Source organism: Mercenaria mercenaria, chromosome 12 (assembly GCF_021730395.1).
Source record: "Mercenaria mercenaria strain notata chromosome 12, MADL_Memer_1, whole genome shotgun sequence".
NCBI classification, from domain to species: domain Eukaryota; kingdom Metazoa; phylum Mollusca; class Bivalvia; order Venerida; family Veneridae; genus Mercenaria; species Mercenaria mercenaria.
Genome location: NC_069372.1, coordinates 39,529,181 through 39,545,041, shown reverse-complemented (window position 1 = coordinate 39,545,041; position 15,861 = coordinate 39,529,181). Strand labels below are relative to the sequence as shown.

Here is a 15,861-nt window from a genome sequence, read left to right as displayed (position 1 = left end):
ATGGCGACAAAACGGCGCGCTGGAAAAGAAATCAACAGAAACCAGTCGAGTATTTGATGGATATCGTCAAGGACGTACATAATCATCCTTGATAACGTGTTAGAGTCGAAATAATATATCTCAAACAGTGATTTGCTCATGTATAAAATCATTGTTTGTCGTTTAGATGCGTATGATTATATCACTCGGGCTGCGCCCTCGTGATATAATTCCTTAATTTCTTAAATATGAATGTCAATATTTGAACATTATAATTATCTGCATTATTTTTCTCATGCCTTAACCGATTTCGTGGAATGTGTTGAACTAAGACATACTTTTCTCAACACCTGCTTACATCTGTATTCATCTAGGGTACAATACAGAAAAATATGTAGTTAATATCGTGAAATGCGCGAGAATGTCTGAGTTTTTTTTCACGTTGACATCATTTCTTTTTGGGTAAGATAAGTTTTTTTTTTTAAGATAAGATAAGTTTTATTTAAAGTCGGCAAGAAAGCAACATTTTAACATAAGCTCTGAAGAGCTTTTGAACCGACTATAACAACATGATGAAAACAGTAAGAACATATTATATAAAAGCTGTAAAAAAAGAGAGACAACTCAAGCAGGTCATGATTAAAGCTATGCTGTAATTGCTGATCTTGACACAAGGGTCTAAAAGCTGCCATAAAAAAGATCTGTGTAAGACACTGAAAAGAAAACAGGACACAACTGTGTATTGCTAGAAAATGGTGTTAAAAGACATATTTACACTTTGCCATGGATCGCGCATATATAAAAAAAGGTGTTTAAATAGCGTAGGTAATTAGTGTGAGAATCTCTCTGTTAAGACACGTTTTCTCTTCTGTTAAAACATCCCCGAAAAGTGACAAGAACAGCAGTTCTATGCTGAAATATAAAGAAGCCTTTTTACACGAACTTTTTCACTATTTCAGCAACAGTCAAAACCTACTTTTTAATGTACCTTGTAAATAAAGTTGAACACTATGTTAAATGAGCTGAATATATGTTTACACAAGTAATTTGCAAATGCATAGAATAGATGTGTATTATTTAGATAGTCAATTCATCAATCAACCATTGTCACACCACATTGGCAAAGGGCTTTACAGTCATAGCATTACGGACGTTGCAGATGAGGTACCATTTGCTTTATCAAAGGCATGTGTCAAACTGCCGTTCTCATATATAGTCACCAATAGACTCAAGGGGTACAATATTACTATTATTGTAATAAGCCAAATCCATTGTATTCACTAGGCAAGTGCATACCGGGGTTGATCGCATGCTTTTATAATTTTGGGTGCTTTGCCAGTGTTTAGACAGTTTATTATCCAGGTCTTTGCAAAATACTATCACATGACAAAAATACGCTTTGTTAATGCAAATTCTTTCAAACAGGATATTTTGCATGCCATGCACAGACGAGGAGATGCTAGTGAGTGCATATTTAAATGGATGATGTTCACACTTTTCTATCCGCATAAAAAATAATCATTTCGATCCAGCTGTCCCTGGTATTTGGACAAAAGTATGAGACAAAACATCTTACTTGCAAGCTGGAGAGTGTGAAGTGTAAAATCAAAGTCACGATCAATGATCAGAGAGACAGAAATAGGTCTTATCAAGCTCGAATTTATTACTTAAACTTTAGCCTGCTGGTAGCAAGTGATTCTGCCTTTGCTGCTATCCAGTCAGTAAATTTTCAGTGAACACCCTTTCTAATAATAAATGGTATTTCCCAAATTGAATGATGCACCAGTCCATTTTAGAAATTTAGCAGGCTAAGGGTTAACTAGGGCTTTAGGAGACAGCAGATATATTTTCTTTCCCTTTGAAAAAAACTGTCAATGAACTTGCACAGAACGTCAGCGATTTTGTCATCAAAAAAAATGAAATCAAGGAATGATATGAAAGGGCACAAACCGAATTCTTAGATCAGATGAGTCAAACTGTACTGAACATCATGTAATAACAGCAACAAAGGTGTTTAAGGATGTGCCGATAGGACTCACTTTTAAAATCTAGCCTCGACCCAATACAGGCAAAAACATTATACTCGTGTCCGTCTATTACTCAAATGTTTTGGAAGTGATAATTAAAAAATATCCCGTAAGGGCAACATACTTAATGAGTGGTCTGCATATAAAAGTTTCACACATACGAGTCTCCTCTTTGACCATTTATCTTCTAGTTATTTTACAAAAGTTAAAGTACACGTCACTGTGTTGATAAAATATCAGATACATACTACTTTGATTTCTTACATCTTACATCCTTAAAATCGTAAATAAATGAAAATTCAATGAACATGGTTATTAAGTTATAAAGAAATATTTCTCTAATGGAAGACAAATTGTGTATATTCATCTATGAAAAATAGTAAAAGTGATAGGCGAAGGCAAACAAAGTTACAACATCTATCAAATTACTTAAGTCGGATATCAATTTGATTAATAAGTTTCATATATGATCACTTGACACTTGTATTGCCATGTTTCATCATGAATTGAATAATTGATCCATATCTATTATTCTTAGCTCTTTTCAAGGTTAGATTAAATATTCCGCTCATAATTAAATAAACCGAACAGGCTGTCAAACAGAGTACACATACAAAGGGAAGCAACTCCTCTTGCTTTGTAATAGTATTGTAATAAAAGCAATAAATAGCTGGAATCGATTCCCCAGTAAACTTGCGTAAGTATAAAGCATTGTAAGCTTACGGGTAACGGGTAAAGATAGTGTTCATAATCAACTAGAGAAGAACATAAAGCTTTATGTTTAATACGTATGCGCAGCAAACTAAAACATATTCTCAAGCATTTCCGAGAGAACAATCGTTTTAGCTTATATGTTCTATGTTAGGATATTAATATGTAAAAGGCTACGGAATAAAACATAGCTGCAATAATAACTGATTACTGTCCTATGTTATTTGGTGAATCTTTTCTAATATTCAAAGATAAAATATTTCAGTGAAAGATGAACTTACCATACCTTCAGGTAGTTTTAGAAAGAATGAATGGCTTCCTGCAAAAAGTCATAATTCAATATAAATCGTCATATTTACTTTATTATATTATCACGGTATTATTATCAACATTTAAAGATATTACTAAAATCATAATTTGAGCCGCGCAATGACAAAACCAACATAGTGCATTTGTGACCAGCATGGATCCAGACCAGCCTGCGCATCAGGATACATACTGTTCGCTAACGGTTTCTCTAATTGCAATAGGGTTTGAAAGCGAACCATATGGATGCGGCTCATTTATAAACAAACGTTAGTATATTGGAATATCTATAAGCCTTGTAAAGAGTAATAATTTGCATGTTTATGAATTTCTCACTCTTGACATTTCCATGGCAAGATAACTTTGAAAAAGTGTTTTATATTTGTTTCTTTACAAGAATCAACGAAATCTCTGCAATATAAGACAGTCTTGTAATACAAACATATAGCCTTACCTGGCAAACAGATACATTTGATGTATACTCTTACAACAGACGTTACATAATGATTAATTAATTAGCCTAAGTGTTTCCTTTGCAACAGACTTAAGTAGAACTCATTCCGATCCTGCTTTACTGTTGCTTAACTGACACAACATGTGCAAAGTTTTGGATAAATCAAATTAGAGAATCAAAATGAACACTTTAGCTTGGAAAGAAAGTTTACATCTTCTATTTTTTCCAGGTAAAATTTTGATGATTTTTTCTGTATTTTATAAGAAAAGGACATATTTCTTATTGTCTAAATTTGTTTTGTATAATATTTGTCATTTAAGTTAAATGAAACGCGTAGATATTGCAGGATAAAACTAAACACGTAATACTTAGACTAAACAATAAGTTTTAATGTCTTGTTTCAAATCTAGTAACGTTAAATTAATCAAAGCTCTTAATGTGTAAGACCGGTTCGACATTGCTCTAGAAGCAGGGTTTTGGTTATTAATATGAGCCGCACCATGAGAAAACCAACATAGTGCATTTGCGACCAGCATGGATCCAGACCATCCTGCGCAGTCTGGTCAGGATCCATGCTGTTCGCTAACGGTTTCTATAATTGCAACAGGCTTTGTAAGCGAACAACATGGATCCTGACCAGACTGCGCGGATGCGCAGGCTAGTCTGGATCCATGCTGGTCGCAAATGCAATATGTTGGTTATCTCATGGCGCGGCTCATATTACTTTACTAGTTGCCTTTATTTGTAATGCCGCTCCTATTTGTTTTGCCAGTAAAAGTAAATCACATCCAATCGTCTCCGCTTTTTACAAACAAATGTTCCGTAATTCATATCTGTGGCACGTGTATCTTCATCAGCGTCAGATTCATGAACGTTCCAGAAAAAAAAGAACTGTAGAGCGTTAAATATTGTACCAGTAGTTTTGTTCGATATGTAAAGAATTCTAGACTTTACAAAACTTAGTGATTGACTGTTTTTCAATTTTAGTGTTACTTGTAGTTGTTACTGGCGCTACAAACGGCACAGAAGGTAAGAGTAACGTTTATACTATTATTATTGATGTAAAGAACGTTCGTTCCTATGGGGAAGTAAACCATTTTACGCTGTTATTAAAAATTGTTGTGAAAGCATGTTGCTTATACAGACATCTGATAAATTTAAATAATCAGAGTTTTAAATATATCACTGTGAAATAAGAATTTAGCTACAATTGAAACAAGAGGACCATGCTTGCCCTGTGCTACACGGCTCAGGTACATGTATACATGTATCAAGAATATTTCTGCCAATAATTTTAAAACCTTATTGCAAATTTGCAGGAAACAATTTCCAAGTTGTCCTTGAGCAAAGAAGGGAAAACTACACCTACGCAAGCAGTCATGTTGATTTTTGATTGATAACTCGAGATGGATTAAATATCCTAAAGAACATTTCTGTGGCATTATTGGAAAATATCAGACCAGTGTTTTAGGAGATGGCGGGTTTTAACATTTTGCATAGATTAAAACCAGGGTATTAGGTTGACAATGTCCGGTGGTCAGATTGATTGGTATGTCAGCAGGAGGGTGGATAGGGGAAGTAAAACTTACTTTAACCGCTCAATAATTTTAGTTTTTTGTGGAAATATGAAATGATCCTTGGGCTATAGGTAGCTTAAGACAAATATTGGGATTGCATATGGAGCCAATGTTGCTAATGTCAAGGTCACTATGAAATTCAAAATAAGTTTGGATTGAAATATTGACAGGAAATTTGGCTTATAATGTTGGTATAGGGAACATGCAGAACAAGTTTAATAATAACAGAATACCGCTTAGCTTGTACTAGGGTGCGTAATCTGAGCTTCGTTGCGTCCTGTGCTTTGAAAGGGATCTTCTCACAGGTTTATGTAGGAGGGTTTAAGCCCAAGGTCAGCATTACTAAATTGTGTTGTATACTTGAAAATTTCCACCATGGCGCAATTGGCTAAGGTATTGGTCCATGGCATTTATTGAGTGTGAAGGATAGCAGTTCAAATAAACATTTTTATGCAAGTCAAAGTCACCTTACCAATATATTCCAAAACACAGAATTATGGCAATTTCTTTACTTTTCTTGGCGGATTTCTTGTTTTGGTTCACTTTCCTTGAATATTATAAGAAAAATTGTACACTTGCTCAAGACTGTTACGTTGTTAATGCCCGTTTTTTTTTTCAAACAAGCAGAGACATTAAAAACGTTTTAACTCCAAACGACTTACTTGTGAATATAGATATAAAAGTACTGTGAGGAAATGAGTTACCCTATTTGCCTGATATAGTTTTTCTAGTATTAATTTGAAAAGTGTTGGTATATAAACCTTTATACAGACACGTAAAACAGCATAACATCGTTATTGCTGGCTCAAGAATTGTTATTGACTGTTTACGTGCTGTATTTCAATATCACAATTAACGAATTCATGCATGGGCAAACCTATGTATTTATTGAAAGAATATGTTTTAACAAAAAATAAAAATTACCCAAAATGTATCATTAATTTTCTTATCATTAAAAATAATGCGGCGTCTTTGGTTCCTTACATCAATTGTTTTCTTGGCTGATCTTGAACATGAAAAAAACCTCTAACATGACCATAGGCAGTCTTTGGGTGAATAGTACGAACCTTTCAAACTGTAGTTTACATCACTGTAAAATAATACATCTGGCTGCGTAGCTGGAAGGAAGTTTCTGTACACATTTTATATAAACCCAGAAGTTCAATGTTTCTCTTGAAAAAAAAGGAGCAAACTCGTCTCCTTAATGTAATACAGCTGAACTGATACTTTATATATTAGTTTTTGCTTTAAAACCCCGAGCGAAGGAATTGGGAAATACTAACTATATTTGAACTAAGAACAAACTAACGACAATCCGGTCTTTAGTTAAGCAGAAAAACAGGAGGCAAATAGTAGCATATTTGCAAAGCCACGTCATCGTATCTTACGTAACGCTCTTTGTTATAGAGAATGGACTGTATTTTGTGCAGACAGATTTCTTCGTATCGCTTTTTGAAATGAATACGGAGGTAGATTTGTTTTACAGACATTGTTCAACGTCTCTTTTACTTCAAACTTTGAAAATTCTTTGATTTCGGAATCTTTCCTATATCTAAAGCATGAATGATTTACAAACACTATTGATTTGGTTGTACAAGTTATACTTTTATACATTATTTTACGTTATTTTAAAGCATAAATGGTATTGTCATTTCTATCAGGGTTAAAAATCTTCATTGGAAAATAATGAAGCAGAGGGTAATGTACCATTTCATTATTTATTTGATACATCTTTTGATTTCAAGAAACATTTTATTTTTTTTAAATTTTGCAATGGTGCGCGCAAATGTAAAAGTCTTTTTGTCAGTGTGTGGGCGTGATACTATCTCTAAATATGCGTATACTTCGATGTTAGAACAACCCCTGAAAAGTGTCACTCTATAAAATGCATAAAATTATTCTTCGCAAAAAATAGCCGTGTTAGTCTTGACTAAATTGTGTTCATAAGAGGTAATTAAATATACAACACCATTCACGACTTCAAACACAGATGATATACATATATGACCTTTTTATGTCGATTCGCCGTGAAACCCAACTCACTCTCTCAAACACCGACACGCCAGTTCATTGTATCCGAAATAAATGAGTCATTAGCTATCAATGTATATTCAATGATGATTGATTGAAGAATATAACACGTATTCTAAAATCATCAATGCGTTTTGCAGATTCCGTCACAAACGTTGCTGTCCATAAGGAAACATTACAGTCACATTTAACACAGCACGACTCCAGTTTAATTGTTGACGGCAATACAGATCAGTATGTGGCAAATGGTTCTTGTATCAATATTGAGAAGAAAGGAAATTCCTGGTGGCAGGTGGATCTTGGTGACATTTACACCATTTTTCGTATCAGGGTATTTCTTTCAAAGGATTGTTGTGATGATATTGGTAAGATTTTATTTTATGCCTTCGTACTAACACCTTATTTTTGTGTAAGTCATCTGTCTTACATACTTGCTTCACAAACTATCCTGCCTTTATACGACAGGTGCAGGGCGAACTACATCTCCTCTGCCTTTAACTAAAGTAGGTATCGGACAATAAAACCAATGCACGCATTCTTAATTACTGTTGGAGATATCATAACAAATTCCTGTAAAGGAACTAACACATTGAATTACTGCTTTCTTGTCTTTATATTAATAATAATTTGAGCCGTGCCATGAGAAAACCAGCATAGTGGCTTTGCGACCGGCATGGATCCAGACCAGCCTGCGCATCCGCTCAGTCTGGTCAGGATCCATGCTGTTCGCTAATGGTTTATCTACTTGCAATAGGCTTTGAAAGCGAACAGCATGGATCCTGACCAGACTGCGCGGATGCGCAGGCAGGTCTGGATCCATGCTGGTCGCAAAGTCACTATGTTGGTTTTCTCATGACACGGCTCATTTTAATATCTATAGACCACGCTGTGTAACCTTTCCAACTCCCTAGTTCCAGTAGTCCTCTGTACGTTCTGGACGGCTGGCACCTATGACGAAAAGACCCGCAGGACACTATAGCTATTTACAAAGTGACTAAAATGCATCGGTATTCTTGACTGAGACTGCATTCAGCTCATTAATGACGGATAAGGTCTAAATAAATAAAAATGCCAAATTATTGTCAGTCCATTGTACATTTGCGGCTAAATTCTTTCAAAACCTTATACATAGATGTAGCTATTTTTATGCTTGAAATTTATACATGATGCATCAGTAATTTCAATGGGATGTGTTCTTGGCATGTACAGCCAAAAGTCTTACAACGGACTACCTTTGTACAAAATAAGATGCTTTCATCGAGTTTGTATACATTTTTCACATTTTTTGAAGTGTTTTAAACAAACCTAAATGCATAAATAAGTAAATACAGAGCTTCTATACCGATATGAACTTGGACCATTTTCTCTCTGACCCCTCGATTTGGGTGCTGGGATGCGCCTTTTTAGCCTGTGAAAAACGTGACTACTCGAAGAAAATTAGAAATAAATGCTAACATGACGGAGAGAACTTTACATCATACTTATAAATGCCTACTTAAATGTTTCTTTCGTCGGACTTTATTATTCCTTACATGGTACAACCTGTTGCAAAAAAATGAATATTATTATTATACAGTTGGAGTTGTTTGGCTGTAAAATACATTGTCCTGTGAATAGATTATTTATACATTTTTATTGAAAATAAGTTATATATCAACGAAAGAAACAAGTGTTAACCGCGAGAGAAGTTTGTTCATTTATACAATTCTGTATTGATACTTACAATGTCTCAACTTACGGCAAACGTATAATTAAATTATTTAATTGTTGAAGAAAAGGACTGCTACATACACAATCAAGTACGGAGATATCGAGGTACAACAACCACCACAGTCAGCGGAAGAACATGTCAACGATGGGACACGCAATATCCACACATACACCCTTATTATTCGTTAAAACATAATTACTGCCGCGGTTATAGTATTGCTTACTCTTCTGCACATTATATAAAGTATGTTCCTGCTGTTACACCCTGGTGTTACACCACTGATCCTAATGTAACAGCCGAATACTGTGATGTTGAGGAATGTGAAACAGGTAAGCTAAAAATACAAATGATAACTTATTTCTTTTATAATTTTAATATCTTCTTTTTTCAATAAAACCGTGCATATTCCTACGATTTTAAGCCATTTAACACTTGATAAAAGTTCACATGGACGATTTCTGCTAGCTTCTTGTCTCTTGTCGACATCTTGGTGCAGGCGCCAATGCAAAAAAACCCTTATTTTAAGTTTTGACGACTGAGAATGTTCGAATGTTGTTACTGGATGAAAAAAGGTTATTTCGAAAGGGAAACAATACCACATCTTAGGAAGAAAAGACAAAAATTGAGATACGCCTGGAAGACAATTAACGCACAAAATTTTCAAATGCCATCTTTTCATGTCGGTGCGTTCTGATAGAGCATTCGTCGTCCGAAACTTATAAAATGTGGCATTCATGATTTATATAAATATCTGTCTGCACAAAAGCTCCTGCGCAAACACGTAAATATGCCGACGCATCAAAGAGAAAAATCTCGTCATTTTGCTCTTGCGCCCATACAAGGGCCAAGTTGTTCGAACGTTTAACAGGTGATTAAGCTAACGGTAGATTAACTTTTAGGGTTTATTTCGACATGTTAGGAAACTTAGCAAAACAAATTCCGAAGTTAAGGATGTTGACAATTTAAAAGTCTTTACAATTAAATCAAAACACCCGCCAATACTTATATTTTGAATCAAAATTTAACCCACCGTTAGTTTAACAGCCGGTTAAAGTTTCGAACAGCTGTGCCCAGGACGCCAAGGCAAAAATGTCGGAATTAAACTACCATAATTCTAGAATAATACTTCTCTCAAGTTTTGGTATGACATTGCAAAAAATGTCTTTCAAAAAACATGATATTTTACGGTATATATATAGTTATATTTGCAACAAACCCTCCTTTACAAAACTATGAAATCAAATCAGTTCAGACTTTGAAGGACTACTATTGCATTACATGCAGATTAAAAGTTGCATTAATAACTTTTGAAGGGCATTTAAACAGTCGAAGCAAATTCACTCGACTTTGACTATTATCTAACGACTGTATCAGACCGCATTAATTTTTTATCTGACAGTCACAACAGATGATCTAAATCTAAAGACAGGAACTCGAGTAAAGACCTTGGAAATCCCTGATTATATAGAAATTGCTGACCCTGAACAGCATATTCGGGATTTTATTATGCCGAGTAACAGTCAAGCTAGATACGTGGAGTTTCACCAAGATGGTACCGCAGACTATTACCCTCTATGTGAGGTGGAAGTTTATGGAGTAAAAGGTAAAAGACAGTGTGTGTAATATCCATATAAGCCATTTAACCCTTACCCTGCTGAATTTCTATAATGAACATGTCAATCTTTCAATCTGGTACCATTAACTGTTAAAAGGGATGCTTACCAAAAAAGATACTGACTGAATGGCGAACAGTGCTGATCTTGGTCTGCACTGGCCACAAAAGCAGAATCACTTGCCACCAGCAGGCTAATGGTTAAACAAATTGATCATAAATATTAATCATGCAGCTGCTATTGTTCTTACTAATAGTTTGAGGCCAAGCAACTGTTTTAGGTCGGTTATATTACTAGAAATAATGTCGGGCAGTTTTTTCGTCTCATAAGCCTACTTGGCTTCCGTACTTACATAGGGTAAGATATACAGGGCACAACAATTATGTTGGATAGGAATAGGATCTTGTGGTTCTTTTGAAATACGGAACATATTTCTACTTTTGTATGTTGCAATGTCAAATATAGGGTTCATGACTGTATAAGATTATAACTTTTATTTTAGATGACGTTACCAACGTTGCCCTTCGAAAAACTGCACACATATCGACAGTAAATCCAGAAAATCTCTTTGACCAGAGCCTAGCCATCGACGGTATTCCTGATCAAGATATGCTCGAAGGGGGTTCGTGTTTCAACACTGCAGAAGAGGACAACCCTTGGTGGCGAGTTGACCTCGCTGACATATTTATGATATTTCTGGTGAGACTATACAATCGACTTGATTGTTGCAGTAAGTCTATTTATTAACGTCCTCTTCTTCTTTATCATAATGAATAATAACATGTCCGATCTATTTAATGTGAAGAAAGTTACAGTAACATAGTAATTGGTTCTGATAATAAATGCACTCCAAATCATCAAAATTATATATTTATAGTTAGAATACATTTACAAAATTACAACAGTTGATTCTTTTATTAATTAACATGCTTTCTAGGGTACCCCAAATCATCAAACTTACCAAAATGAAAAAGAAGATATTTATAGTGAGATTACTTTGTAGTAAAAATACAATAATTAATTCCAGTATTAAATAACATGCTTCTTAGTGTACTCCAAATCATCCAAATTATCAAATACTGGTACTGATGATAACCCGAACACAAAATGAGGTCTTTTACCTGTAACTTTTTTTATTTCTGCAATTTGTAATCAATGGTCGGTATCAAAATAAAGCTTAGCATTTGCTGAAAACTTTACATATTTCAAATTTATATTTAGTTAGCAAACTCACACGAAGTGAGGCCCTGAAAGGGGTTTGTAAAATTGGGACTGTACGCAGGTTGACTGATGATAAATTCGACCACTTTGTCATTTACAAAATTTTCTTCATAGTATTATATTGAAACTTTCCCCAAAAAGCTGCGACAGTCATTCCTAATCAAGTAATGAAAAGTGACCCAATGTCAGGCCTTCATGTGGCGACAGTGAGCATGCACAAAAGACACCCTCTTCCCCAGTAATTTTGGATTTATAGATTTATACAGATAAATGTAAGTCATTTATTTATACTGAATATTTACCAATATTGTTTTTATTTACACCAGTTGATGTTGTTAGTGGAAACTATTAGATGATGTGTTCAATTATATAAATAACCAATTGCAATCGAATATTTCCAAGGTGGTCGACTTTATCATCTGTCCGGGTTTATCATCAGTACCAGTAAGTTATTAATAGTGAGAATATTTTGCAGTAGAAAATTACAAGGGTTTCTTCTGACATCAGTTAACATTCTTCCAAGTGTAGGAAATTATCAAAATGACATTTGGTTCTAAACAATTGGTTCTAATATTTAGCAACATGCTTCCTAGTGTACTCCAAATCATCAACATTATCATAATAACATATTACTTGTGATATCGCTGTGGAGTTGAAAAATAAAATAATTGCTCTTATATATAGTATCATGCTTTCTTTATTTAGTATCATGCTTTCTATGCTTTCATCAAATTTACCGTGCTTTAGAAAATTACCTTAACTGCTAGCTTGCTCCCCGATGTACTCCAAATCATCAATATTACCAAAATAAATACTGTAAGAAACGGCAATGAAGTATCAAAAATAAAATTGAAAGCTATCCATCTTGGTACCGTACTCATGTGATTTTATCATCATAGTCCCAGTGAAAATTGCTTCTGTTACAATTTAAACATGTCTTACTAGTTCGTGTTGCCTTTGGTAATTCTTCCATACAGCTTAAGTATGTTTGCTATATTATTGCATTTTGATTTGTTATGGTAATATTTTGACAAATTTAAAGTAATTACTGTTCTGTGCGATCAAATATGATGTTACCTTTACAACAATATAGTAATGTGAGCAGTGACGATATATTTATGACACAACTACAAATGAAGGTTCTTGCGAGGAAATTAATTTCCCTGAAACCTTATTAAAAGAAAATGGAAATCTAAATGATAAAATGTTTTATGAATTCCTGACAAAAGTAGTACTATGATATTTGTTTTAAATTGAAAGACATTTAAAGAAGTAATGCATATAGTGTTTATGAGGTACATGTCAACATAAAATCAAACTGTGTTTTACAAAGGTGATCTAGCGCATGATGTTCAGTTACGAGTAGGAACCTCACTAGACACAATGATCGACGCAGCCTTAATAAAAGGTCAGATAGATAACATTCAAAATATCATTCTTGGCATGAACACAGAAGCAAGGTTTGTAGAACTGGTACGAAATGGATGGGGAGTCTTTCACTTATGCGAAGTTGAAGTTTTTGGAAGGATAGGTAAATGATATCGTCATTCTCTTGTTGGCTTTAGAGCCCTACCGACACAAGTATGTGACATACGGTGAATTTCCGGCTTTTGATGGTAGAGAAAGATTATTGGTGCACCTCCGGGCATTATATTAGGCACTTACGGTGAATTTCCGGCTTTTGATGGTAGAGAAAGATTATTGGTGCACCTCCGGGCATTATATTAGGCACGTGAAGCACTTGGATTGAACCACCAACCTTCCTGAAGCCAGATTGATGGTTTCTTCACATGATAGTATTCTACAACACAAGCAAAGTTTTAAACCCAAAGCGGTGAAGGGCAAATGATTTGCAGTCGATGATTTTAAGAACTCGTGCACTGATGTCAAGTGTTATCATTTTGAGGAACTAATTAAGAGAGGTGTTGCATATTTCATTGCCTCTCATGAACAGACTCAGTCAAACCAAGACTGCTATTATTCTGCTTGGTTGCATTATTTGCTTCCAAAGGATCTTTTTTACAGATTTTATTAACTATCATAACAGCAATCTTTAAGTGTCGTGTGGCGGCTGTAAAATGTCTCCCCGTACTTGGACTCAGTGTTGTTGTATTTTCTGGTCCATTGGGATCATGGAGTCCATTCAATTGATGTGTAATAGAGTTCCGCTTAAGCCGGTGCTAGAGGGGGTGGGCGTGAGAGGTGTTGCATATTTCATTGCCTTTCATGAACAGACTCAATCAAACTGAGTCTGCTATTATTCTGCTTGATTGCATTCTTTACTTCCAAAGGATCTTTTTACAGATTTTATTGTCATTCTGACAAACGGATTTATATAATTTGCTTTAAATGCAATGGGGAAAAACTGAACTGTATTACGATAATGTAGGTAAATGCATGAAATTTGCACCATTGACGGGAATTTTGCGGTTAAGCAAATGGTTTTTTTCTAACAATATTCATTTTTTTCAAATAAAAAATATTTCTTACTCTGTTTTCTTTATTATATGTAATATTGTGCGTTTTACTTTCGACCTGGTGGGGCGGAGTTTATATCTGACTTATGCAAATAATGGTAATCTCAAAAAACGAGCAAAATAGGTAGAGCAATTTAATTGTTTAATTCCGTAATGTTTCGGTAACCAACGACTAATATTCAACGCTACCTTGGTTACAATGTAAGTTAGGTGGCCACTGAATAAGAAATCAGGTTGCCGAATATATTACGTATCCTGCACAATAATGCAGTGGGCCGCCGCAAAACCCCGCCCCGCCAGGTCGATTAAAACGCACAATAGCAAAATTGAAATAAAAAATCCTTTAGACAGATTCAACAACTTCATTATCTTGTATCTACATGTTACCATTCAAACAATTTAAGAATTTTGTAGGTAAAATGATTTTTAACGAATACAGTAACACTATATAAAATAGAGATCGTAGTTATTTCAAAGTAAGGCAGTATATACTGTACAATAAGAGAACATTTGGATGTATCTTGATATAAAAAAATACAGATATACTCCCAAACAAGAACCATAAAACATTCAAATAATTTCTTTTAACATTAAAACTACTCAAAAAGACAGTATTTTGGTATTTTGACAAATTGTTGTGATAAACTTACTTCCATTGTAGCCGAATGCGAATACGATCCCTGTCAAAATGGAGGCAGTTGTTTCGTCATGCACTGTGACGATCTAGATAACTGCAGAAACTACTCATGCGCATGCTCAAACGGCTTTGGTGGTGTTGATTGTGAAGTTTGTGAGTGTAAAAATAGTTTGTAAATTCTTACTTCGATCAAATATAATTTAACAGACTGTGTTTTTGTCTCTTGATCTGAAGAGTTGCTGTATCGGCGTTGGAGATGGACTTCTGAGAAATACCTTACTTAAGTAGTAATAATTACATAAAAATTTATTCCTATTCCGAAATTCTCCCAAAATAGTTAAAACATATTATTAAACCGTTAAAGGTGTCGCATTAACTAAGCAGTGTGGTATAAACTTTAATCTATATTTCAGTATATTTAATTGTTAAACACTTTGATAAGATAAAGTAGTTTCGCAAATGAAATTAATTCAAAGTTTACTCGTCAAATGTTATTTACAGTCAAATTAGAAATAACAAACATATGAGCCGTGCCATGGGAAAACCAACATAGTGGGTTTGCGACCAGCATGGATCCAGACCAGTCTGCGCATCCGCGCAGTCTGGTCAGGATCCATGCTGTTCGCTATCAAAGCCTATTGCAATTAGAGAAGCCATTAGCGAACAGCATGGATCCTGATCAGACTGCGCGGATGCGCAGGCTGGTTTGGATCCATGCTGGTCGCAAACCCACTATGTTGGTTTTCCCATGGCACGGCTCATATGTTTGTTATTTCTAATTTGACTGTAAATAACATTTGACGAGTAAACTTTGAATTAATTTCATTTGCGAAACTACTTTATCTTATCATACGGCTCATTATTATATTATTTGTCTAAAGGCACGTATAATGTTGCTGTTGGGAAACAAATTGAGGCGTCAAGTATTTACCATAGGAGCTGGCTGGCCAGTAATGCTATAGACGGAGATACAAATCAAGATGTTAAGTTTGGAGCCACCTGTGTGTCCACACAGAAAGAAATAAAGCCCTACTTGATGTTAGATCTTGGCGATGAATACAATATTACTGGTGTCAATATTTACAGAAGACTGGACTGTTGTCGTAAGAAAACATAA

General features: G+C 34.7%; 1 protein-coding gene across 1 annotated transcript; it reads left to right on the top strand.

Moving 5' to 3' along the window:
• LOC128547547 (uncharacterized) lies at positions 1-15,861 on the top strand. Its single transcript, XM_053520528.1, has 8 exons — positions 1-49; positions 4,465-4,506; positions 7,226-7,416; positions 9,041-9,125; positions 10,196-10,399; positions 10,912-11,139; positions 12,964-13,161; positions 15,626-15,861. Exons 1-8 carry the CDS (start codon positions 1-3, stop codon positions 15,859-15,861), a joined length of 1,233 nt encoding a protein of 410 aa, XP_053376503.1.